Below are 27,360 nucleotides of genomic sequence, written 5' to 3'. Positions count from 1 at the left end.
TGTCGTGATTGAGCAGACCTTGGGCCCTTGTGCCTGTTGAAGGTGTGGTTCCGCTGCCTAAGCAGGTCTGGTGGAGCACTCCTTTATGGGCCTCAGAAGGTGGCAAAGATCACCATGGCCTGTGTCATGCTGCACAACATGTGCATCCGGAGAAATGTACCACTGCCACCTGACTTTGACATGCATGCACAGGGTGAGGATGATGAGGATGATGATGGAGGAGAAGCAGCACTCCTGCCAGTATGTGATGCACAAGATGGGCGTGCTGTACGCCAATCACTGATTGACGAATACTTCTGAACCACAGGGACATCGATGGATATGTGTGAGTGCTACACTGAGCACTGGGTCCATGTGGACATGCACACAGGGTATGTGGAGAGTTGGGCACTGTGCACTGTAATGAATAAAATGAACACACATGAAATGAACAATGTCCAGGCATTAAATGATTTTGCACACAACGGGTGTATTAATGAAAACTACAGAAAAGTGCGTCCTCCCTCCACCACTCACACGCCCTCCCCCCTTCCCACTCCACCCCCAAACACCCAAACACCCCATTCCCCCAATGGACACCCCATACCCCCAATGAACTCCCCATACCCCAATGAAATCCCCATACCCCCCAATGAACACCCCCTTAATCCCCTATACACCACCAACACCACCTCCACCCACACCCATTGTCATCCCACACTATTTGCAGGCTTTCTTGTCCGGGGGCAGCATTTCGGCCTGCCGTGCACTGCGCCTTGTCATCCGCACAGGGCTGGAGGGTGCGGAGGATGCAGGTGTGGAGGATGGGGTGGATGCAGTTTGAATTGGCAAGGCCGGCGCAGGTTGCTGCTGCTGCATGTGTTGCAGGATGCTGGTCAGGACCTGCGTGACGGCCCCCAAACTATCACGGATCATGACCGCACAGGCATTAATGGCGGCAGTGTTCCCAGCAATGGCCTGACTGGTTTATAGTGAAAAGGTCGAATGAAAAAAGTCGAATGTCAAAATCTCGAAAAAAAAATCTCGAAAAAAAAGGCGCAAAAAAGGCGCATTTTTTTATGTTGTTTTTTATTCGAAGAGGGAATTCGACTTTTTTTTTTCAAGATTTATTTTTTGAGATTATTGTCATTTGACTTTTTTTTCGAGATTTTGACTGGATACCGGCCTGACCGATCTCTCGACGTGTCTCCTCTCCGTCAGCCACATATTGGCGCACAAGGTCAATCATGGAGTCCTGCCTTGCCTCCGCCCTTGACAGCCATGCCTCCACGTCAGTGGGAGCAGCAGAGGCTGAGGGTGGCGCGGCCAGGCGTGCCATTGCAGGGCTGGCCTGGGGGGTGGTACTGAGGTCGGAACTGTGTAGTAGAACTGCAGGATCCAGCATGGGGCTGGAGAGTGTGGCCTGAGTGTCGGGATGGGGGGTTGGACAGGGGGCTAGGGGTGTGTGGACATTCCACATGGATTGTTCCACCTTGGTCCACATACTCCTCTGATCCTAGATCAATGTCACTGAGTGGGGCTGTGGCTGCTGCCTCACCCACTGAGCTTGTGGTAGCCGACTGGGTGCCATCAGCCTCCCCTTCGGCTGTTGTTGGCAGCTCTGTGATAGCAGTCACATCCACTGCTGCTGTGTCCTCGTGTGCCTGCATGGCCTGTGCACCTGCCCTGGATTGGACTGTGGGCCGTGGTGCTGCCCCAGAGGTGGATTGGTCAGTGGCCGGCGGTCTGGCCCTGGACGTAGAAGGCCTTGTGGATGGGTCCTGACTCCCACCTTCTCCATCAGTGCCTGTGGGGGAGGAAGAGATGCAGGGCATCAGTGAGGCTTTTACATGCAAGAAGCATGATATGGTGCAGTACGGTATTTCATTTCTCATGCATTGCAATCATATAGGTGTATCACACAGGGTAGTTCCAAGGGGGGGCATATTGGCATTAGCCGTGGCATCTCCATTTGGCGCTGATACGTACCAGGTGATATGCCATTGTATTGGGCTTTGTGTGATGTGTTACATGCAAATGGTCCCTGTGTGTTGGGTGTCTGTTGGTAATGGGATTGGCACACAGCATGCATTTCAGTGTGGCAGGGTTTGGGCCTCTACAGCACTGTTTTTTAAATCTATGCACTATATGTTAGTCCGTATGAGAAAATAAATCTCTGTTTTTTGCATTTATGTATTTCTGAACACAGTGAATGGTTTGTACATGTCTTTGACCGATTGGATCTCGATTGGATCTGCTATTTAGCAACCAACCACTTTGCTAAAGCGAGTCTTTGGACCAGCTTTAATACTTGAACTGGTCCACCCCAACTCTTACCTTGAGTATTGTTCACGAGCAAGGGTACATCTATATATGTTTATGCTCCAATAGACTCAAACCTCAATATTAGAGCCTCTTGGATAAGCCATACACTCTTCTCCAATGCTTTAGATAAAAAAGGCGGTGTCTCCATTTTGATAAATAAACATCTTAATTGTACATTAGTAAATGAAGTGAATGACCCTGAAGGCTGGTGGATCATTGTTGAAGCTATCAGTAACAATTTACTAGTAATTATATGAACCCAATGCCCCCAAACCCCTTTTTTTGGTCAAATGTTAATGTTAATCTTGCACAGAAGAACCCAGATAGACAAATTTATTGTGAGGGATATGAACCAGGTTCTAGACTTTGCCCTTGAACGTAAATCCACCTCAAATTATGTCAACTCCAAATCACGTAATATTTTCCTTGACTTAATACAAAACCTCAATCTAGTCAACTTCTGGCACTTTTGCCACCCAGATACAAACGATGATACATTCTATTCCCCCCCCACCAATCCTTTTCCAGACTAGATTATATTTTTGTCAATTCTTCACTTCCACTATTATCAACTCTGAAATCCAACCTATAACCATTTCTGGCCATGCCCCTGTGTCTACCACTCTAGAATGGTTACCTATTTCTAAACTCTCCCCAAGATGGCGATTTGACTCATTTCTTCTCAAAGACAAATCCTTCATCAATAAAACCAACTCTTTCATCAATGTTTTCTTTTATAATAATCACCCTGCACACACTTCGATCAATAACAACTGGTGCACCTTCAAAGCCACTCTTCGTTGGTTCATAATTGAATTTTCTGCCATTAAAAAAACGTCAATCAGAATCCATCTGTAACACACTACTAAACTCAATCAAACTTCTTGAAAAATTATACTACGCCAACCCGGACTCCAATACAATGAAGGCTCTCATGACCAAACATATTGAATTTAACAAATTATGCACCGATAGAGCTACTAATTCTATTCTTATATCTAGGACCAAAGTATACAGTGGAACCAACAAATCTGGTAAAATGTTAGCTTCTTATTTAAAAAAGAAAAAAGAAAAATCACTTATTACGCATATAATTTCTCCAGATGGTAACAGATGAACCAATCAAAAAGATGTAAATGATGACTTTCATGATTTTTACTGCAACCCTTATTCTTCTGATTCCTCTATCAACACTTCTGAAATACATTCTTTCTTTGAAGAAAACAAAAATAATCCCTTAAATCTGATTGGCCTTTCCTCTCTTGACTCTCCTATCTCCCTAACAGAAATCAAACAAGCCATATCCAGGTCCTGACTGATTTACTGTGGATTTCTATAAAACATTTATTGACTCCATTGCATCAAAACTGTTACAACTTTACTCGCATTTTGTCGAAATTGGCCAAAGCCGTATCTCCTTTGGTGAGGCTTTGCTCATACTCTTTCCTAAAGCAGACAAAGAACATTCTTTAATTAAAAACTACAGACCCATCTCTCTTATTAACTCTGATTCCAAGATGTTTCCCAACATTCTTGCCAAACGTTTAGAACAATATCTTCCCAAGCTCATACATTCTGATCAATCTGTTTTTAAAATAATTGTCACGTTTCTTCTAATAATAGGCTTTTGTTCAATACGCGTTCTCATTCTCAAAATTCTGACCACCTTCTTGCCCTCCTGGCCCTGGATGCTGAGCAAGCCTTCAATCGCGTTTCTTGGTCTTTTATGTTTCGTTCCTTAACTTGACACGGCTTCTCTCCTTACTTTATTAATTTAATTACAGTCTTATACTCTTCTCCTGCACCCGAATTCTCATCAATAATTCTCTCTCTTCCTCTTTTCAGATAGAAAGAGACACCTGCCAAGGTTGCCCCCTTTCTCCCTTGATATTTAACCTTGCACTAGAACCCCTCCTACAAAGCATCAGAACAAATAATAACATCAAAGGTTTCTTTATTAATAATATTGAAGTGAAACTATCTGCTTATGCAGATGACATCCTACGTTATCTTTCTAATCCCACCTCCTCCCTCCAACATTTAATAACCTCATAAACAATTTCTTTTGTCTCTGGATACAAATTAAATTTTGATAAATCAGAGGTCATGCCTCTTACTAACACATGTAATTCAACCGATACCCCACTTTTTGGCATGTCTTTGCAACCCGTATATATCAAATATTCTTGGGACTTCAAATCGCTAAAGATATTCCCACCACTATTATTCTCAACACTAACCACATAATCGAAATAGTCACAGAAATTATCTCAAAATGGTCTCCTCTCTTCCTATCTTGGTCGGGACGCCTTGCATACTATAAAAACTATGATTAGCCCCACTATTTTTTATTTTTTATCCATGATCCCCACAGCTATTCCCTTCTTAAATGTCTATGGAATAATAAAACACCATGCATCACCATGACTAAACTAAGACTTCCTAAACTCTCAGGTGGAGTTAAGTTCCCTAAATTCCAACTATACCATAAAGCCATTGTTCTTACGCAATTAGTTATTTTTAAACACTATAAAACTCTTCTTGACAATGCTCCTTTATGGGTCCATATTTTCCCTCTCCCATTTCTTAATCACATCCTCTTGGCCTAATATTTCCTAATTTCCTTCTCTACATTTCTTCAAATCCATTTGGAATAAACTTCCTACTGATTTCTTTTTCGCAAATCTACACTGCTGACATCTTTCTCTGGTTCAATAAACCTAATCCCACAAAATCTAACCTCACCACCATCTATAGATGGTACTCATCAGACATCAAATTTGCCAACTATTTCAATCCCCTTTACACAGATTTGCACACAATTCAATAATCCCGAATCAGATCTTCCTTTTCATACTTCCCTTCTCAAATCATTAACCAAATCCCTGCCCTCATTGATCCAAAAATCCCCTTCTCCTTTACTGACCTTCCTAATCAGCAGTCCCTCCATTAGTGCCACCAAGCTCTATGCCTTCCTAAATGATCTCCTCTCTCCTAACTTGCTAAATTCCAGCATCATAAGGCAATGAGAGATCGATTGGAACCTTTAACCTGGCTCAGATATATGCACCCAAATCTGGAAAACTTGTCATTCCACGTCTGTCGCCGCCAATCTCACCCAAACATACTTTTTCATACTCCACTGTGCTTACCTTACACCCCTACAAATTGCAAAACTCATGGATAATTCTCCTAACAATTGTTGGTCTTGTCATGAACGAAACACTGATTTTCACCATTTAATTTTTAAATGTAAATATGTTTATGCTTTCTGGGGCGCTGTTGAGCAGCCAACAAGATGGCCGCATAGCTACAGAGCTCCGCGGCCCACAGATAAACATCGGCGAACAACGGCAGAATCCGGTCATCTCTACACCTAAAAACTACACCGGACGGTTCCCCTAACTACGGGACACATACTGCGTAAAAACCGCTACCTGCGGCTCAGCTGCGGCCGTGATACAGCCGACCACACCGGCCGGCCCTGTACTCCGACTGGGCCTGCCTCCTGAAACTTCAGAGGGCGATGGCGCTTGGGTGGCCCCGAGATACACCGCTGCTAGGCCAGAGAAAAACCTGCTAACGGGCCTCCCGACGTGCTGCCGGTGTGGCGTGACCGCCGTGGGACGAAGGACCGCACTGACGCTCTGTGACACCAGATGGAGCTCCTTCCAATCTGCCACTGCGGGCCCTGCCGATGGCGGGCGGCAACGGTGAGTGCCCCGGGGTGTGTGTTGGTACACTGCTGCCCCCTCTGCTGCCTCGCCGGAGCTCCCGTGGGCCACTGCTGCATCTACATGGTGGCTGCGGCTTGCTCCCCTTTCCCCTCAACCCCAGCAATACTTGCCGTCCCCTCCTGGGCGCGGTGGCGGTCTGCGGCGACCCGCTCCTGGGCCCCGGATCTACGAGGGGACGCTTGCCGCGGCCCAGTCTCCCTGCCCCAACATCACTCGCTGCTGTCCCGGGAGCCCGGCCTCAGACTCCAGATCCGCTCATAGACAGCGGCTACAGCCTGGCCCCGGCGCTGGCTGAGGCAGCAAGAAACACAAGGACAAACCAGTTTCCCCAGCTCTCCCTCCCACGCGGCTGCTTCCCACAACAGAAGGCTTCTCCACCAGCGCCCGCAGCCTGCAGCAACAATGTCTCTTCGCCCTGGTGGGCCCCCACACTCACCTCATCCACTGCATTTCACTCAGAGAAGCCTAAATACCACCTAATGCCATACTGGCTTCACAGGAGCCCACCTGATTCCCTCAGCTATCTCCACCCATTGTGCCTGCGGCTGTCGCGGGGCACCTGCTGAGCCCACCATTATACAGCCCCCCTGGCCTTCCTTCTTCACTGCGCTCACTACCACTGCCCAGCCCTGAGCTGGCCACCCTCAACTGGTTGGGCCAAATACCTGCAATTATTAGGTGTGAATTGCATGCATGCCAAAACTACTGGCCTGCTACCACCCCCACTACAGGACGCCTGTACTACGGTCATCACCAAACCCGCCCAGTTGGGTGATGCTCCCCATCGTAGCAATGTCCAACAGATCGCGAGGAGCTAACAAAGTAGGCACCATGGATCAGTTCACCAAGGCAGCGCCCAGGGCGGACCAAGCGTCCTCCTCCATAGTACACGAAGATGGCGATATCCTGCCAGACCCACCTCAGCCTGACTTAACTATAATGATGGAATCCATGGCCAAAAACTTTGCAGCCTTCCATGAAAAACTGGACGATATAAACGCAAATGTAGCCTCCCTGAGAGCCAAACTAGACCAACATGGGCCCAAAATCACGGAGGCAGAGCAAAGAATAGGAACCAACGAGGATAATGTTCATACCTTACAGAGCACAGTCACGGAGCTCGTCCGCGACATGAAACAGGTCGAATCGAGGTTGCAAAGAAACAACATTCGCATAGTGGGGGTTCCCGAATCCGCTCTGAAGGGTCGTATGGAAACCGCGGTCGAAAAACTTCTCAAAGACCTCCTGGATAACCCTGAGCTATCACCATTCTTCACTGTAGAAAGAGCACATCGCTCACTGGCACCCCGGCCTAAACCAGGAGACTTCCCCAGACCAATAATTGCAAAACTGCTAAGCTACAAAGACAGAGACCATATACTTTGCTTGGCCAGAGGGAAAGGGGAACTAAAGCTGGACTCACGAATCATTAGGATTTTCCCCGAATTTTCTGTAGGGGTGCAGATGGAGCAACGCCAATTCAGAGGTGTTAAAAAGATGCTAAGAGAAAGGAAAATCGAGTATGCGATGCTCTTCCCGGCTCGCCTAAAATTCACTCACCGCAACAAGCTATACTTCCTCACGGTCCCGGATGAGGCAGTCAAATTCATCAAGGCACAAATCCCACTAGCGGATCCCACAGATGAACCAATGAACGACGACTGAGATCAAAGCTTGAATGACCCTACTGGAGGCCTCACCAACCGTGCCCCATCTAGAGACTGCCCCGCCGGGGGGCGAACTTGTCCCCCCCTCCTCTGTACTATTCTGGGCCTTACATAGCCCCAACAGCTATACTCAAGAGGATGATTCGGGGAAGGGGGTACATCCCTAAAGTACCTGACCAAAATGGCAAACACTGGGCCTGAACCTCGACTCCTCAGCCTAACTGTTAGGCACCGCACTATGCCAGTAATTGCTCAGTTCTCAGGACCTAAGAACATACTTGTTTCTTTTTTGTAACCCTAAGTTTCATCAGCCGTTCAAAAGATTAATGATGTATGATCATCATAACATGCGTTAACAAATATGGGTCTGACAGCAGTGGTAGCCCCCACTGCAGCTGCAATGCCTTCTAAGGTGGAGTGTTTATGTTTAAGCCCCTGTTGGGCTATTAGTCAAGCGTCGCCAAATTGGGAACGGCACACAGTTGGTTGCTTTAGGGGTGGGTATTATCACACTGCTAGTTTGCTCCAGGCGGTGAGGGCAGGGGGTTGTGAAGTTGGGGAATGTTATATAAAAATCGGCAGGAAAGGAATGACTGGTCTTGAAGAGAGGCGCATCCGCGCCACGGCTGCACATGTGTTGGTAAACAGAGGCAGATCCTTTAGTCCTTTTAGTTGGGATGTCCCATAAACTGTCAGCATGGCTATTAAAATGATGACATGGAATATTCGGGGATTGACAAATTTTACAAAGTCCCATAGGATCACAGCATATGCACAAAGACACGGAATCAAGGTACTCCTGTTGCAGGAGACACACGCTCTGAAACACCTATCATCCAACCTTGCACAGTCCTGGGGCCCCAACAGATTCTATACCCAATTCTCCACTCAATCCAGAGGAGTCCTGACTCTCATCCACAAATCGTTAAAATTCACACTCCACACATCCCACATCGATACGGAGGGCAGATATGTGATCCTCCATTGCACTCTGGCTAACAAGGAATGCTTGCTCGTGAACTCATAGGGTCCCAACACTGACTCCCCTGAATTTATAGATGCCGTGACCGCCATCCTCATGAGATATGTGGAAGTTCCCATTATATGGGGGGGAGACATGAACCTTATACTTGACAATGTCCTAGATAGGACAACCACGACTCGCAGGGTCATGTCTCGAGCCGCCAAACGACTCCTTACACACATGAACTCCCTGAATTTACACGATGTGTGGAGAACACTTCATCCCCAAGCCAGAGACTACACTTTCAAATCCACAGTACACGACAGCTCTTCGAGAATAGACATGTTCTTACTGTTGGGGTGCCGAGTGGGCAGGGTGTCGGACGTTAAGATACTCGCAAGCACGCTCTCTGACCACTCCACTGTGCTGCTGCAGATCCAACTGGGTAACACTCTGGCAGCCCGCCCCGCCTGGCGCTTTAAATCTGAGGCTCTCTCTGACATCGTCTTTAAAGCTGAGATCCTGTCGGACATAAACACCTTTTTCGAGAACAACAACACGCATGACACACCCGAGGGGACCCGCTCGGAGGCATTTAAAGTATACATCAGAGGGATGTGCATCTCAAGGGAGGCCGGGGTTCTCAAAGCCATAAGGCAGGCCCTAAACAGTTCCGAAACGAAGCTCAAAACTCTAGAACAACAGCATGCTTCTGTGCCAGCTACGGCAATCCTAGCAAAAATCAGAACAGAACTAGAACTGTTTGAATCTCACGCCCTGAGCGAGGTGCGGTACTTTGCTCGCCCGTGGCTGCCTGACGGTACGGTGAGGGTGACAGACCCGGTAGAACCCTTGCCAAATTAGTACGAATGGAGGGAGGCAGGTCCCAAATAAATAGCATCTTAGACGACAAGGGCCTACGACACTGGTCCGACCAACCCATCACTGACACCTTTGCTAGCATTTATGCCAGTCTATATGGCCCCCAGCCGGAACACAATGCTCATGACCTAGACGACCTGCTAGAATGCATCCCTATGACCCCCATCTCCCAGAGCACCAAGGAACAACTCGATGCCCCGTTCACCTTAGATGAGATAGTCCAGGTAATCTCTGACCGAAAAAAATAAGGCCCCGGGTCCCGATGGGCTCACATCTGAGTTCTACTGGGAACACGTTGCCATCCTAGCTCCCATATTGCACGGGCTCTGGACAAAATCACTCCGGTTAGCCCCCCCCCCTCCTTAAGGGAAGCCTAATCACTGTCCTCCCCAAACCAGGGAAACCCCCAGACGAATGTGGTTCCTATAGGCCCTTGTCGCTAATCAACACAGACATGAACATTTTTGCTAAAATAATTGCGAATACATTCCTTCCATTTATGCCCCACCTGGTCCATGCAGACCAAAGTGGATTTGTTCCTGGCCGCTCTACTGCATTCAATATCCGCCGATTATTCAATGTAATGTCCAGAATTGACCCGAAGGCAGACGCAGTGGCGATCACGCTAGACGCCCAGAAGGCATTTGACATGGTTTCATGGAAATACTTATGGGCCGTGCTGGAAAAAATGGGAATAGGACCAAACATGATCTCCTACATAAAATTGCTATACACTGATCCAATGGCCAGGGTGCTTGTCAACTACATCATCTCCTCTCCCTTTGCGCTACACAGGGGTACCCGCCAGGGATGTCCATTCTCCCCCATCCTTTTTGCACTCGCCATTGAACCCATGGCAGACCACGTTAGGGACCGACACACCCGCAAAGGTATTCGCCTACAGGATACACCGGAAATCATCTCACTGTATGCCGATGACGTACTTCTATATGTCAGAAACCCCTCCACATCTGGACCCGATCATCCGAGACATAACAAAAATAGGAACGTACTCTGGCTTTACCATCAACTATTCTAAATCCGAAATATTCCCCCTTACTGCGGCAACCCAGCAACCATCATGTGAATTTCCCCTACGATGGTTCCCGGGGGGCATCAAATACCTAGGGGTGCAAGTGGCACTAACCAAAGCTTCCTTACTGGAGGATAACTACGAGACAACTGCACAGCTCATTGAATCCAAGATGCTTAAATGGCGCAGGCTCCCTCTGTCCCTGGCTGGCAGACTCTCCCTAGTAAAAATGATCGCGGTCCCTAAGCTTCTCTATATCTTTGCCAGCGTAACAGTGTGGCCCGGGAAGCAATATTTCAAAAGGCTCCACAGAGCGTGTGCCCAATTCCTCTGGCATTCCGGAGCTGTCTGCAAGAAGTGGCAACATATAACCCCTCCCTACGAAAAAGGGGGGTTTACAGCCCCAGACCTAACCCTATACTGGATTGCGGCATAGGCCCAACACGCCACACACTAGTACACACACTTGAACCTGCCCCCCACGTCAAACTAGAGAAACTGGCAGGGGATGGGACCAACATCATGACCCTATTACTACACCACACGTTCCGGACAGACGGCCCAGCAGACCCTGTGGCCACCACGATCAGAGCATGGAATAGGATTTTGAAACCGACACAAGAGCATCACCCATACTATAAATGGCTACCCATACGACAATTCCCAGGACTCTCCCCCACGCACGACTAGCATTTCATGCGACACTGGGAGGCCCAGGGATATCGAGCACTAACTGATCTATACCCCGACGGTAAATTCATCACCCCCAAAAGTGGCGGCCCGAGCACTCCAACTCAGCGCTTGAGCTACTACAATACTTCAGGCTAAGAGCGGAGGTCCATGCAATATGGCGCTCCTACCCAGACGAGCCCCCAGACTCACCCGAACTCCAATACATAGCAAACTCTGCAGGCGGTAGGGGCATAATATCCTCTTTGTATAAAATGCAGCTGGAAAAGCGACAGAACACATCCCTTAAACCACGGGAAGCTTGGGCTAGAGAGCTGGAGATAGAAATCACTGACGATATGTGGAACAAAATGTGCGTGCACACGCGCAAAGTGTGCCTTAGCGCTAGATTCCACTGCATACAATATAAACTCCTCAACAGACTTTATTACACACCGCACAGAGTAGCGAAATTTACACACACCCCGACCCACACATGCCCGAAATGTAACTCTGAAGAGGCAGATCACATGCATATGTTTTGGTCCTGTACTGCGCTGAGGGCGTTCTGGCTGGAGGTAACGAAAGCGCTCACAGAGATAATTGGGTCCCCAGTAAATCTTGACCCGCTAGCCCTACTGTTTGGAATATGGTCTGGAGAAAATGCAAAAAAAAGTAAATATTTTTAAATGTAAGTGCTATTGTTGCTAAAAGATGCATTTTACAAGGTTGGAAGCGCCGCTCCCTTCCCCCCCACCCCCGAGATGTGGTTGAAAACCCTCACGTGGGTACAAATCTGTGAAGAGGAGTATATTGGATCCCTGCCCACGCCATCTCGCCCAAAGACTGTGTGGACAGAATTCAGCAGCTATCTGAACAATAGAGACTGGGTTGAGTGGAGCTCCACCCCCCCCCCACCGGGTCGGCCCGACGCATCACCATAAGTACTGCGCACCTCGCGCCCCCTCGTGTTGTCAATCATCCCCCCTCCCCATTTTGAGCTGTATCAAAAAGTGCATGATGTAATGCTCAATGCGACACTGTGATTTCTGTTTATCTCTGTGTAAGATATGCTATACCTGTCTTAATTTCCTGCCAATAAACACAAGTTTAAAAAAAATATATATGTTTATGCTTTCTGGACTAAGATTTGGTTGCGCCTGCACTTGATCTTTCATTTCACAGAACTCTTATCGCTCTCTGACCCGGTGATTGGCTCCATGGTTTATCCAACTATTTGACAATCAGAATCTCCTACTTTGTTTAATTTGTTGATAAATGTTGTGTTTCATAATGTCACTTGTAACTAGAAGAATGCATCCAACTTGTCTTATATTTGCTGGTGGAATTCTATTTGCTCCATTCTTCGAATTGAACACGATCATGCGTCTTCTCTAGACTGTTTGCACAAATTTAACAAAAAATGGAATGTGTTTATTCATTACTTCAATAATCCTGACTAAATTAATTCTTAATCCTTACTGTCCCTGTCCCTTCCCCCGCCTTTCCTATTGTCCTCTGTCTTATGTCTTTGTTTCTTGTCTCCCATTGTCAGTCCTTATGTATACTGTATAAAATAATTGCATCGAATTTGCCATTTTTCAGCTCATATTATAAATTGTTTAATGATACTATACTTCATGAGAATATAATTGTTAAAATGTGTTAAAATGTGTTAATCATATACTTGTATTACTTGTCTTATCAATTCACTTAATAAAAACTATTAAACAAATAAAAGGAAAAAAAAGAAAATAATGTGTTCATGTAATGTTATTACAGTAAGGAGAATTGTAAATTTAAATGTGAACATTGACTATTTTCATAATACTTAAGCAGAGCAACCCCAAGCTCGGGAGCCACTGTCAAATAGGTTAATACTTCTATCTATCAATTGTTTTTACTGCTACATTTGCTTATTATGCTAGATTTGAAATACCTGAAATAGATTTACTAGAATCAGGCACTTTCCCAGCAATGAAGTATTGTAATTGTTTACTAATACATGAAATTCAAACCATTTGTAAAATATTACATATTTTTATTTTAAAGTTAATAAATACTACAAATGAATGCTCCACACATAATCATATCATACTTCTGTATCAGTGTATTGTTCCATGTCATGTTGTTATTATTGTTAAGTATAATAAAATGAAATCTACATCAAAAGAGGTCAGTACACATACTCTAACTTATTTAATCAGTAATGTCACATTTGATGTAATTATTGATCACATTGGTGATGCCAGGTAGGATGTAATTACTGATGTCACCATTGATCATCAGCAATGTCATCAGTCTGGTCATACGCTGCCCAACAGGGAGCACATAGTTAAGGTGAACTTGCTTGATATGTGAAGCTGAATATATTTATACATGGCACTTGACATAGGAAAATGTGAAATCCTTTTCATCTGTAATGTTCTCTCTAGAAATGTCATAAAATTTGGCTAGCATATAATTTGGCCATATCCGTACAATCATGGCAAATTTGGTGGACTTACACGTAGGATTTAAAGTAGGTAAAGGACGCTGACAATTTATTGTTTTTCTGTAAACCCCCTAGAAAGCAAGTTATGAAATTGTCCAGACATTGTCCAGAAATTGTCCAGAAGTGCGATAATTGGTGCATTCAGAGATGACACAATCTACTCTTGCTGTTGGGGTGGCAAGAAACACTCTGTGACAATCTAAATATACAGAAAGTTAAAACAATAATAACGTTTTCATCACATGCAATTCAGTTGTCAGGTCATTGCGTGATAAGGGGAGTTGAGTCTGCCTCTGATTTACTGGGGTAAAAAATATATTGATTTATGAAAAAAAGATTTAAAAGCAGATTTCAAACATGAGTTTTTTCATTAGTCGTAGTCACAATCCTCTCATGCAAAAATGCTGCAGTCATCTCGAAAAGGGCACGTGTGTGAGTCGCAATGCATTTAAAATTCTCTGCATGACTATACTTGTATTTATCTATTTAGGAGTTTGATATAGCATGCTATTGGATCATTTGAGAGTGCAATTATCATATGATTGAAACAGCTGCATGTGTGATGTTGTACCTTAGCATATGGTGGCATGATGACATTAGTGGCGCATTTGTGGTGCATGTGAATATGCTCCTGACATATGATAGACATGGCCTATTGGCTTTGCTAAGGCTTGTTTTGTGATATGTAGAAGAGATGCAGGAAAGTGACCATAAGGAGAGAATTGCGAGTTTCACGCAGAGGAATTCAATAACTGCCTTACATCTTATTAATATGACACAATGGGCCTCATTACACGGTAGGCGGTAAGGGTTTACCGGTACCGGTATTTTACCGTTACCGGTAAATCCTTACCGCCTTACTACGATGTCCCTTTACGGGTTGGGGAATTTAACGCCTGCTTTTTGTAGGCGTTAAAAACCAACCCGCAAAGGGACCAGTGGAGATAATTACGGTACCGCAATTTGCGGTACCGTAATTAGCGCCTTCCCCATTCCCATAGAGTCCTATGGGGCAAAAATGGGGAAGGGCAATGGTGGAAAGGGGAATTACCGCCCCTCCAACCTTGGAATGGCGCGGTAATTCCCCTTTCCACCAAGGCGGTGCCGGTATTGTACCGGCATGAACCATGGCGCTAATAGCGCCATGGTTCTCCGCCTACCGTGTAATGAGGCCCATTGTATTCAAGTTGTAAAACATCTCTATCTAAACTAGACAGTACAATGGTATGTGTGTTTCTTACAATGCTTGATGAATAGCTCGAATGTTGCATGTGTGGCAGCCGAAACTCTTTCCTCCTGTGTGTAAATAGTAATGGAATAAACAACTGGAATGTCCAAAGGATACATATTTTAAAGTTAATACATATTTTGATATTGTTTTTCCTCTGACGCCCACAACCTTATTCAAATGTAGATAATCTAAGAGTGATCCATTTGGTATTTCATTTACAGAGAAATGATTCTACTTGCACATTAATCAGTACTTTTTTATGGAAGTACTGAGGCACATGATTGCCTAACTCTAAACCTTAGCACATGTAATTGATGACAATTCAAGTATATGCCATTTGTTAAATTTGTTGATGAAAATCATTTGAGACTTTTCTTTGTCACCTGATCAATACAGAAATGCAATTGATTTTAAGGATGACAGAAAGGTTGTTGTGCTATTGAATAATTAGTCATCTTGCCAAAGTACAGTAACCTGACTCGTTTGTTCGTGAATGCGTACTTGTGGAGTGAGGAAAGGAATAGTAAGGACAACCCTGCCGAGTGTCATCGCTGGCACAAGACGCGGGCATGTGACTCTGCAGTTTCCCTTACACCTGTGTGCGGAAGGACCTGAATTGCCATTTCATTCTAGGCTGTGAAAGAATGTGCTACATTGACGAATGGCCAAAGAGATTTCTGAAGGCATTTATTGAACATTATAGTCACCATCAGGTAGGACAAAGACATCTTGCACCTAAGTTATATCGTCCTGAATTTAATGACGCTCAAAGCCCGGAGCTGGAATGGAAGTTGGTTTAGCTCTTCAAGTTCACTATTACTTTGTGGCTTCAGTTCTGTATCATGAAATAAATGACCTCGGAGTTCTAGGGTGACATAGTTACTGTGATTGTATTTTTACTAACGGGTTATAATCGTCATTTAAATACCTGCATTTTGTAATTTTAGGTTGACCTGCTGATTGACAATGAAGCCGAGAAAGACTACCTCTATGATGTGCTGCGCATGTATCACCAGTAAGTGACCCAATGACCGAGTTTCTTATAGATCTGCATTGTTTCATCTATCTCCTATTGATAGCAAATGCTACACTTTTTTTAGCATTTCATATTTTTTAATTCACACACATATTGCATATTTTGTATGCTTTTAGTGTTCTTGAAGAAACACTGTTTGTTTAAAAAGAGTGTACTGCTTCTCAAAAAGAGTTATTCTTTTAATGATTTTTTTGAAGAAGAATCCATAATTTCATTCACAGGTTAATTTCGATGTACTATATATTCTAATTCATAGAGCATGTATATTGCCAACTATATGCAACTTGTCAGCGAACATGCACTCAAAGTGCATTACATTGTCCTGCAGTAATTTTGGAATGATATGAAAGGATAAACATGTATTATTATTATGATTATTAGCGGGAAATGTGATATTATTCCACATACATTTTTCATTATGCATTTATTTTCATAAGTTTGGCTGTGGCAGTATACATCGCTTAGGTTCAAGGCAACCTGATGAGCAAGGTTGAACGAATCTCATTGTAGATTTGAAATTAAACTAAAAAAGTATATTCTGTTTGTTCTGCCAACAATAAACCCCTACAATACAATTTAGAAATATATAACGATATGCGTGACGATATGCGTAACATCATGTCACACGATGAAGAAATTGCTTGGATCCTCTCTCGAGGGCGGTTTTGTTTCTGAACGTGTGTTATCCGCGTCGTCATCGAGTGAAATGTAGACGTTTGAAAGTTTCCGTGTTGCCTTTGTGGTGAAGCTTCAGTTTTTGTATGGCACCGGCTGTGTATCCGATTCAGATTTCACTCGGGCGGTCTAATTGCTACTCCATTCATAAAGCAGTGCCTATTGCTGGTGGACCCAGATTGAATTGGTGCTCAATTATTTAAAGCTGTTGTGTGAGTCGCAAATTAATGAGAGTGTCTAAAGTTAACTTGCTATTTAATCATCACATCTTTCACTTTTATGGTTCTATCTTATTATGTTACATTAGCACAATTTTCAGAAAAAGGAAAGACTCTTTATTGCTCTGTTTTTAGTCCACTGGTGCTAATTTTGTAAAACGTAGTGCTAGCATGCACCTCTTGCGTGTTGTTGGGTCCCATGCAGGCAGTTTTCTACATTTCCAAAAAACAGAGTGCAAAGAGTAAAAACAGATCACATTGCCTTTATTGCAAATTACGTTTACAATGGTTCCCAAGAAATCATTCTGCTTTCAGCAAGTACTAATCACAGACGCATTTCATAGGAATCTATTGCATTTACGCCACAGAGAGGTTTTTGCAGGTGGAGTGGCCAGGGTCGGAAATAGGCCCGGACACCCAAAAAAAAGTGGCCCACCACTCGCCTCAAAAAAGTGGCCCACTCCTTGCCTCACGACCCTTGACCTCTGATGACATCACCTGAAGTGGTGTAATTTGAGCCCACCCCAAAGTTACATCTCGGGAAGCAATGAAACACGACCTTTCACCCTTTCACAAAACAGGAAGTGGCATCAAATAGCATTGTTCCTAAGTACACTGAATTACTGTGAATCCAAGCAGAGGTTCAAGGCCAAATGATATGTTATGGTATAGCACTTACGCTTAAGCTCTTTTTTATAGAACCAATCAATATACATACAATATCACCCAACCTGTGTTGGTACTCAGAAGGATGAAAGACTTTTTGAAAAAAAAATGTTCTTCCAAACTGGCCTAGGCATGGCCAGAAACTGGCCCCCACTCCCCAGGGACCATATCGGCCTTGCCACGGGCCGAAAGGCTGAGGGGCCAATCCGGCGCTGGGAGTGGCAGGTATGCAGTGGAAACCCATTTCTCTTCCCATCGCCCACTCCACCTGCAGAACCCTTGGGCCAATCCGACGCTGGCAGTGGCAGGTATGCAGTGGAAATCCATTTCTCTTCCCATCGCCCACTCCACCTGCAGAACCCTTGTAAAATCTCCTGAAGGGGTAAGCAAGGCGTAAACAGTTTACTATACCACTTCACCAGATTTAAAATGACCACACTATGACATGAAATAGTGTTTCCGGTTTGTATTGTTCTTACACTTCACTAAGCCCATTTCAAAGGCTGGTGGGGGGAGAGGAGAGAAGATGTTATTGGAGGGAAATAGCTATTAGGGGTATAATGAGGGAATAGGTTTTCTCAGGGATGTAATTTCACCAAAATGCCAGGGGTAGCAGAAGTGACAGCACATGACCCTTGACCTCTGATGACACCACAGGAAGTGATGTAATTTGACCCCACCCTGAAGTGAAATCACAGGAAGCGATGGAACACAACCTTACACCCCTTGACAAAACAGGAAGTGCCATCACATAGCATTGTTTCTGAGTACACTACGAAAAATATGGTTATGATATCACTGTAAAGTGATATACATTTCATACAAGAATGGATCACCATATGTATCTTTAATATCAGTGCGTATAGGCCCATATTACCAAATTACTGTGAATGCAAGCAAACGTCCAAGGCCAAACGATAATGATGTATTATTATATAGCACTTATGCTTAAGCGCTTCATATAGAACAAATATACATACAATATCACCTAACCTGTGTTGCACTCATTTTTCAACCTGAGCAGGAAGAAAGGCTGAGTTGACCTTGCCCCGAGTCGAACCTGCAACCTGCAGCTCAAACACACATTGCAGCTGCGAGCGCTCAACCCACTGAGCTATCTTTGCGCTATAGCTATCAGCAAACCAGCCACTCCAGACAGAAAGAGCCACATGCTGCTGGCCACAGCCCATGAGCCTCAATTTATTTTATTTTTTTTACTTTTTTTTTTAGTGGTATCAAGTGAGACCACAGGGGTAGCAAGGGAGACCTCTGGCGACCCCTAAATTACGTCCATTGGTATGCTATGTGTGTTGCTAATTACAAGCAGGCTACAAACTCCATCATCCCTATGTACAGTCCTTTTTAGAAAACCCGAGGACAAAGCATTGGTTGCAGGCGCGATCCAAGGCTGACCCATTATTGGAAATTATTAAGTAATCATGCAGGAAAGTTAACATAATGCAAAGTTGTCAGCTAGCAACAATGATGTTTAACCAAGAGGCCGATTTCCGTCTTTGTGGCAAAGGGACCGTGGCTGCTTCTGGATTACTATTCAAGCAGTGGTAATTGCATGCAGGGGACCACTAACATTAGCACGCATGTGCTCGTGGACCCCATGTGTGCAGTTGTAAACATTTACAAGTCGGAGTGCAAAGGTGAAGAGAAAAAAACTGGCAACATCGCCTCCACACTTCACCTTTATCTCATTAGGAACAAGTAAATGATGGCTGCAAATGACACTTTGCTGATGGAATTTATATTGGATTCATATGGAGTCTACATGATTTTACTGGCAGATTCCCCTCTTTGTGGCAGAGGGCGCAAGGTGACTTCTAGGTTTTTCCAACTTCCTCGCCTATATTAGTGCATCCTGTTGTCACTGGACTGACCCTACTGTCGGCCAATGCAGACAGCTCCTTCAGTCACTCAATTTTTCTCCCACTTGATGTGTATATCTGATTGTTAAACTTGGTGTGTTTTCTGATATTGGGTTTCACACAGGATCAGCATTTCATTATTTTCCTTCTCTGAACTTCAGATATATACTTTCTAACAGTTAGTCGCGGGTAAAGCAGACTTATCTTTTATTTATATACTTATCCCAATCCATTTTTGCATCATGGCATTAACATTCTGTGTTCAGTATAGTTTTTAAAGTTTAAATATTCAACTTGTGCCGTTCCTTTTTTTTTTTTTTTTTTAAGCAAAATCTATTTGTTTACCAAGTAAATATCCCCATAATCAGATTAGAGGGTTAATGCAGAGCAAAGGTAAGTTTACGAAGTCTCTCACCTGAGACTGAAGATGCCAAACTATGCTTGTTTTTTAAATAGTTTGACATCCCACCTTTGTATTGTGCAAACAGCTTTCTATTTCTCCTTTCTGGTAGTGTGTCAATTTTAATCTTGGGTTATTGCTAGGAGTGGAGCAAATGGAGAACGTTTTCAATTTATAAATCTCTGGAGTCCCAATACTTGAAATTAGATAGGAGAAGGGTACACATGGCCCATCCCTCGATTGTTACCTTTGTGCACTCGCACAGCAGTGGTTATGTTTAACAGCTTGGGAAGAGTCCTCGGTGTCATTAAAATGGCACCATATTTGATTGGGGTCACGCATGGCTGCGCCCTTCTTACAAGCAGATTAATATCCACTAAAACAAATCTGACATTGCGTCCCTTTCCATAAAGCAACTGCCCGTGCCCCCCCTGGCCATCAAGGGGCTGCAATGTCAGCCATACCATTCCTGAACCCAAAGAAGATAGATACATTTCCCATATCCTCACACGTAATCACTATATTTAAGACCATCCAAGTTTGTTCTTTAATGTTGGCTGCAGGTGCATCATGGCAATAGGCCTAACAGGTTGGGTGCCACACTTGTCAATGGGGAATTTCCAAATTAACATTAATGTGCACAGGAACTGGTACTACCATAAATCAATGGGCCACTGACCTTTCTAGCCTTTGTGGTGACATAGAATGAGAAGTTTGACCAGGCTCTTAAAGTTTTGGTTATAAACTTGTATTACGTATTTCAAAAACCTATCTTTCCAAATCTCTATAGGTGGTTTTCTCTACCTCAACCAAACTAAAACTCGGGTCTGTCAGGAAGTCTGTGATATCCAAATAAATTCTTACTGGGATGGGTCCAAACTTCTAAACAATCCCTACCACTGAAACACAAACCATACCTCAGGGGAATGCCTCCCTTCTCTGGGTTCGAAATGTCTATGGCCAGGAGAATGTCTGGCTTTAAAGTTTCTTCTTCTTCATCAGTTTTGCCTCACCTTGTTTGCTTCTTTTCGGGTCCCTTCTTGAAGGGGTTTAAAGATGCCATCCCTTTTTGTTGAATAGAGAGGGGAGGGGGAAAGAAGAGATGACTCTTGGGGGAATCCAGTGTTGACACAATAATAGGCAAAGAGGAAGATCCACTTAGACAAAATACCACTTCCTAAATGTGGGTTATATTCCACGGTTCAGAATCTCCCAGTGGAACACAGGAACCTTTCCTTTGGCATTGGTAGAACATTGCCGCTTGGGGAATGGATGCTGCAATGCTGTCAAAGATAACTTCCAAAGGATGTTGGTTTCTGCTTGCCCGACTTCTCCAGTTCCCATTTCCCCAAATGGCTCAACGGAGGAAAGGAGTTCTTTTCCAACCCAGGAACATTTTTCTTTCAAAGTTGAGCCTTCACAAAGATCCAGAAATATCATAGGACTAGGAAAATGGCTCTCCTCTCCTAGTTTATACCCCATTTTCAACAGGTTTTCCTTGATTAAATTTAGATTCTTCATCAATTCTTTAAGTCCTCTCCACAGATTTTGTGTTATCGCCAGTTGAACACTGTCCTTCAACTTGCCCCTTGAATCTTCAATGTTTTTCCAATATTCTTCAAACTGCCCCCACTGGGATGAGGAAGAAGCTCCCTGAGTCTTTCTTGACTCTTCAATATCACATCTTATGGAACTAGCCTGGGATTTGCCTCACAAAATGATTTACTTCTCTCTTGTCTTCTTGTTTCCCATTCTCAAGTTTTCCTGCCCCCCTCCCAGACTTATTAATGTGCTGTTACCTTCTCTTGGGGAACTCTTCACCGGTTTCGCCAGGGGTTGAGGGTTTCCTCTCTCTCTTTCTTCTTCTGCTCTTTTTTGGCCCACTTGACTTTGCGGTCTGTTCCTGTTGTTGGTCTAGTCGTATGTTTTGGACCAGATGGTCCAGCGGTTACAGGTCACGCTACCACCACAGTTCCTCATACTTCCCTTGCAATCGCCTATGTGGCTCCACAATAGGCTAGTGTTGGTGGTCTCATCGTTCTTGGACTGCACAGTCCACCCTCAACAGGTCACGTCACCACCACACTGACTCTCAGCTTCAAGGTTGTCGACTCTCGACTGACTAGCAAGACACTTTCCTGGCATACCTAAGTAGCTTCTCGTCACTCCCCACTGCTGCTTCGATACTGCCTTTCATCTCCCAGTTTCCTTGTTGCTTGCTTTTTGGCGGTCTCCTAGCTTGCCAACTTCTCCTTTAGGATGTTGCTCTTCTTGTCCTTCTTTACTGTTTAGCTTAAGTAGTTGGGACTGCCCCAGCGTAACGTCAGTTCATTTGTCAACAGCTGGTTGAACACTCTTCATGCTTGTCTGTAGCGTTCATGGGTTCTTCTTCATCTGAGCAACTATCAAAGTGAGACTATCTGACACATTACAGTAACACATAGTCTCAGACTCGTCATGTGTAAGGAAGGGTTGGGTGCTGTTATTACCATGGGGGTCTGGGCAATAAAGGGTTTGTATCCCAGATTCACGTCCTTGTCCCAAGAGGGGAGTTCCTCCCCATGAGATCCTCCTGCGTGTTTCCAACCCTAGGGGTACTATTGGTTAGAGGCCTCACTTCCTTATCCTCATGAAAGGGGCGCCTTTGGTGGGAAGTGATGCCATCTGTATGATCGTCCCACCTTCCACTTCGCCCTTGCCCCACCTCAACATTGAACTATCCTTTTCTTACAGTGTCTTCCCTATACTATAGGTGACCGCCTCTTACTAAAATAAGATGTACCAAATCCGGCAGATCTCCCTCTCTTTCATAATCTTACTACGCTTCACAGAGCCTTCAGAAAGATTGTATATGAACATCAAGACATACATTCTTTCTTTTGCCATGCACACATTCTACTCTGCCCTACTTACTACCCACTTATGCATGTTAGTTTGTATTTGCTTATTATTCTTGGGAATGGTAGTTTGCACAAGAAAAGGTATTTAAACCTTATGAGAAATCTAAAGGATTTCTCAGTGCCATTGCACTGAAGGTGCTGTGTGTCACTAGACAAAAAGCAGATGCCTAAGGAGTTTGTCAGACTCAAAAAACAGTGAAACCACAAAACCCAAATCAGGTAAAAACACATGAAAGAGTGAGAAAAAGGTCTCACTCACTCCAGGGTTAAAATTAAAAAGTCTTAAGTCCAGCAAAAGAGCTGGGGATCTCTAAGTTTGAAGGGAATTAGTACAGAAATTAGAATTCTCCCTAACATGTTACAAAACAAGTTCTAGTGCTTTTTTGTCTATTTGGTATGTATTTATTGTTCTATGGTAATGTATTTTTATAAAATTGTTTGTTTTATAAATAGAGTTTCTTTTATCAGAAATAAACAAATTGACCTAAAGCTGCCATTTTTCCACATGACTATGCTGTGTCCACCCTGCTATGCTTCGCTAAGGCAGTGCTTTTTTAAAGGCCTCTCCGCTGCCTCTTCCTGGGGAAAACAGGAAGTAGCAGTTGAAATGGTAAAAAGACCTCCAGTAGTCCCCTATATCACTCGCAATCCGCTTTACAGAGGCAGCAAAAACAAAGCATTGTTGTCAGTCTTCTCGGTCCGCAAGCTGAAACCACAAGATACACTGCTAAACTGCATTTAGCAAGCACTTTGCAACGCTTCACTAAGGCAGTGCTTTTTTAAAGTCCTTGCCGCTTCCTCTTCCTGGAGAAAAATGAAAGTAGCAGTTGAAATGGTAAAAGCACCTTCAGTAGTCCCGTATGCTGCTCGCAATATGCTTTACTGAGGCATCAAAAACAAAGCTTTGTTGTCAGTCTTCTTGGTCCACAAGTTCAAACCACAAGATACACTGCTAAACTGCACTTAGCAAGCACTTTGCAACGCTTCACTAAGGCAGTGCTTTTTTTAAAGTCCTCTCTGCTTCCTCTTCCTGGAGAAAACAGAAAGTAGCAGTTGAAATGGTAAAAGGACCTCCAGTAATCATGTATGCCGCCTATAATCCATTTTACAGAGGCAGCAGACACACAGCGTTACTGTCAGTCAGCTTGGCCCAAAAGTTGAAACCACAAGATACACTGCTGAACTGCACTTAGCAAGCACTGGTTCCGATTATACCAGGCCGGATAGCCAGGGATGGCAAGAGAGATTCAGGAATGCTAGATTGCAGCGCTCTTTGGTAAAGCTGAATGCCGATGGGTTGCTTGTGCATAGAAATAATAGGGATATTCAAAGCCAAATTGGAATGCAACTGGAAAACCACTGTGACAGATGTATATGTCTCAAAGAGAGGAGGATGCTTGCTGGGATTGGATGAATAAAGTGAGATGGGAAATGTAGTGGGCCTCAGAGTTCCGAGACGTATTGCTGTGGTATGCCACGGTAGGACCAGTGTACAAGAGGAAATGTATAAAGAGTTGGGATGCTTGAATCGGCATCACCACCGGATTAGGTTGAAGGCTGGTGCGAAACAGATGGTGGCAAATATCAGCACTGTACCAATCTCCATGAGGAAAGAGGTCGCCTCAGAGATTAAGAGATTGGCGATTGAGGTCATAATTGAATCGTTGGATGCCTCTCGGTGGGTGTCTCCCAGGTTCTATATGATATTTCCGTTTTTTGTTAGTTGCCTACCAAAAAAGACTGATTCTTTTTGTGGATTTTTGGCAGCCTGCAAAAAGCAAAATATCACATCCCCTTGCCACCCACCACCACTCTCGCTGGTGGGATGTCTTTGAAATCAGGGGATTTCACCACCCGAACCGCCCCCCCTTCCTCAACTGCTGTTGCCTCTTGGTCCACCCAACCATACCGCTACCCATTAAAAACACAAACACTCAACACACACATAAACACACACACATATACACTTACCTGTTCTCCCGCAACAGCTCTTCCTGGTCCTGACGTGCCTGTCAGCCCCTGCGCACACTCATATCCGGCAGTGTCACGACAGTTTGATTTAGAAAGACTGCTCTGTGTGGTTCCAGAGCAGTGTTTCTAAGTCAGTCTTGCTTCTATTCGATGAATAGACAATTATTGTTTCACTCCATACGGTCTCCATTCACTGTGGGGCAGTGGCTCAATGAGGGGGTCCACTTGTTCATATTTCTTGGGGTATTAAACAGGGAGGATATCGTGGAGTGGTTTCTGTTACACAACATAGGGGAGATGGTGAGCCTAGCGGCTGGGGCAAGGGTGTTCAGCAGATTGGATTTGGACTTCACATAACATCAGGCGAGGTTACACCCATATTGTCAAAATCTTACTAAGTTTGTGACCCCAGAAGGGACATTTAGGTGTAAGAGAATGTAATTTGGATTGGTGTCAGCAGCAGCATTTTATTCAAAGGGTGATGCATCAAATGTTGAAGAACGGGTGGTGTACTTCTAGGATGACATTTTGCTGACGGGGACGGATATGCATGAAGATGACCAGAGACTGAGTAGAGTGTTGACAGTGTTGTCCGAGGCTGGTATGACGCTTCGGAAGGAGAAATGCAGATTTAGGGAAAGTTCAATTGAGTACTTGGGACATAAACTTAGTGAAAAGTGGGTAGACCCAAGAGGTGAATTAGTGACAGCCATTGTGAATGTGGAGCTCCAACCAAGAGGCAATAGGTCATGTCGTTCTTAGGTCTAGTGTAATATTATGGTAAGTTTGTAATGCATTGTGCAGACAGGTGCAGTACCATAAGAGAGCTCTGCAAGAAAGGCTCCGCATTTGATTGGTGTGAGGGGTGTCAACGAGAATCTCAGGATATAAAGCAGGCAATAGCCAGTGCACCTGCTCTGGCAAACTTCTACATGGAATGTGAGACATTTCCCATCACTCATGCAAATGACAAAGGTTTGGGAGCTGCGCTTATGCAAAAACAGTGCAGGGCGGAAAGAATAATTGCTTTTGCGTCTAGAGTTCTGAGGGGTCTGGAAACATGTTATTCTGTAATTGAGAAGGAAGCTGTAAGTGTAACATGAGGGATCAAGATATTTAAGGCCTTCCTTTGGGGGAGAAAATATGTACGTACTGACCACAAGCCCTTGGTGGAAAGAGTTGTGAGCAGAGGTCTGGATGGAGTTTCTATGAGGATTCTCAGATGGGTGACCTCTCTAAAAGGACACCATTTTGTAGTGAACATGTATCGTGGAAGGACAATATTGTGGTGGACTATCTGTCAGGAGTGATCCAAGTGGGGGATAATATGGAACCTATGGAATTGGATTATGAAGTACAATATTAGGTAATTGTGGTGTGCGAAGCTACTGTAGGAAGGCAACAATGGATCGATGTGGTCGCTGAAGATCATGAGCTCTGTCTGTGAAAGAGCATGTGGAGGCAAGATGGAGAAGTTAGACTGAAGGTGAAGGGTTGGCAGTCCAAAAGGTGAGGAATGAGCTCAGCATTTAATGAATGCTGTTATGTATGAATGAATGAATGAATGGTGTCCAGTCAAAGGGTCGAATGAAGAAGGGTCGAATACAATATGTTCGACTCAAAAGGATTGAGAAAAAATATTATCGAATGACTTTTTTTAAATGTTTTGTTTTGGGGGGCTTGGTATAGGTAAAAATTGTGTTTTTTGTGCAAAAAATAGGGGTTTGGGGGGACCCCCACAAAAATAAAAGCATTTGATTTTTTTGTTTTCGGTCCTTTTGATTCGAAACAATTGTTTTTCGAATCTTTTCATTCGACCCTTTCACCTACAACCTGAATGAATGATATTTTATTTGTATCGCACTCGTACACAAGTGTTTCAGATTGAGACGAGGCAAGGGAGGGGAACAAGAAGAGCAAAAACAATGATCTTACTAGGTCCAGTGACATTGAGAACGTGCAAGTGCATGGGAGAGGGTAAGGGGGGAAGTGGTTGGAAGGGGGGAGAAATAGAAAGTGTGGTGCAAGGGAAAAACAGATAAAAAATAGAATAAATAAATAATGCATGGGAACAAACAGTGGTAGTGCAGCCAGCAAATGCCGAGTTTAAGGCAGCTGACAGGGTATGTCTGTTAAGTTCAGGAAGAGTGGGGGACTGTACGGTTACAGATACAGACCCAAGTGCACGAGCTTGAATGGAGGGCGTGCAGGTGGGTGGCAGGGATGAGCAGGTACCTGGGCCCTGAAGTCAGAGGGTAGGCCAGGTGCACAGTGCAGAGAGAGAGAAGATCAGCATGGGAGAGAAGGGGCAAAGGCAGAAGCAAAGAGGAAGGTCTTGAGGTGCTTCCGGAACCGGAGATGGTTCTCCTCAAGTTTAAGAGTGACAGGAGGCTGTTCCAGAGGGATGCACCAGCCGAAGACAGAGATCTATCACCAGCCCGTTTCCTTGAAAAACGACTGACCCTAAGGGAGTAGGAGGTAGAGGAGCGAAGCGCTCAAGAGGGGAGGTATTTAGGGAGGGACAGTTGAAGGTATTTTGGATCTAGGCCCCAGAAAGACTTGTGGACAATGCAAAGGATTTTGAATTTAATCCTTGCATCCACTGGGAGCCGGGTTAGCTGTGGGTCTTTAGAAAA

General features: G+C 44.4%; 1 protein-coding gene across 2 annotated transcripts in view; it reads left to right on the top strand.

Annotated features, from left to right (window-relative positions):
• USH1C (USH1 protein network component harmonin) overlaps positions 1-27,360 on the top strand; it is an 844,250-nt gene that overhangs the window by 130,399 nt on the left and 686,491 nt on the right. For both annotated transcript variants that reach the window (XM_069623780.1, XM_069623779.1), the window contains exon 2: positions 15,929-15,996. In XM_069623780.1, the coding sequence (XP_069479881.1) occupies positions 15,929-15,996 (68 nt within the window). The remainder of the gene's footprint in view (positions 1-15,928; positions 15,997-27,360) is intronic.

Source organism: Ambystoma mexicanum, chromosome 11 (assembly GCF_040938575.1).
Source record: "Ambystoma mexicanum isolate Mex_15411 chromosome 11, UKY_AmexF1_1, whole genome shotgun sequence".
Lineage (NCBI taxonomy): Eukaryota > Metazoa > Chordata > Amphibia > Caudata > Ambystomatidae > Ambystoma > Ambystoma mexicanum.
Note: the sequence above shows the minus strand (reverse complement) of the source record. Positions and strands in the feature narration are given on the sequence as shown.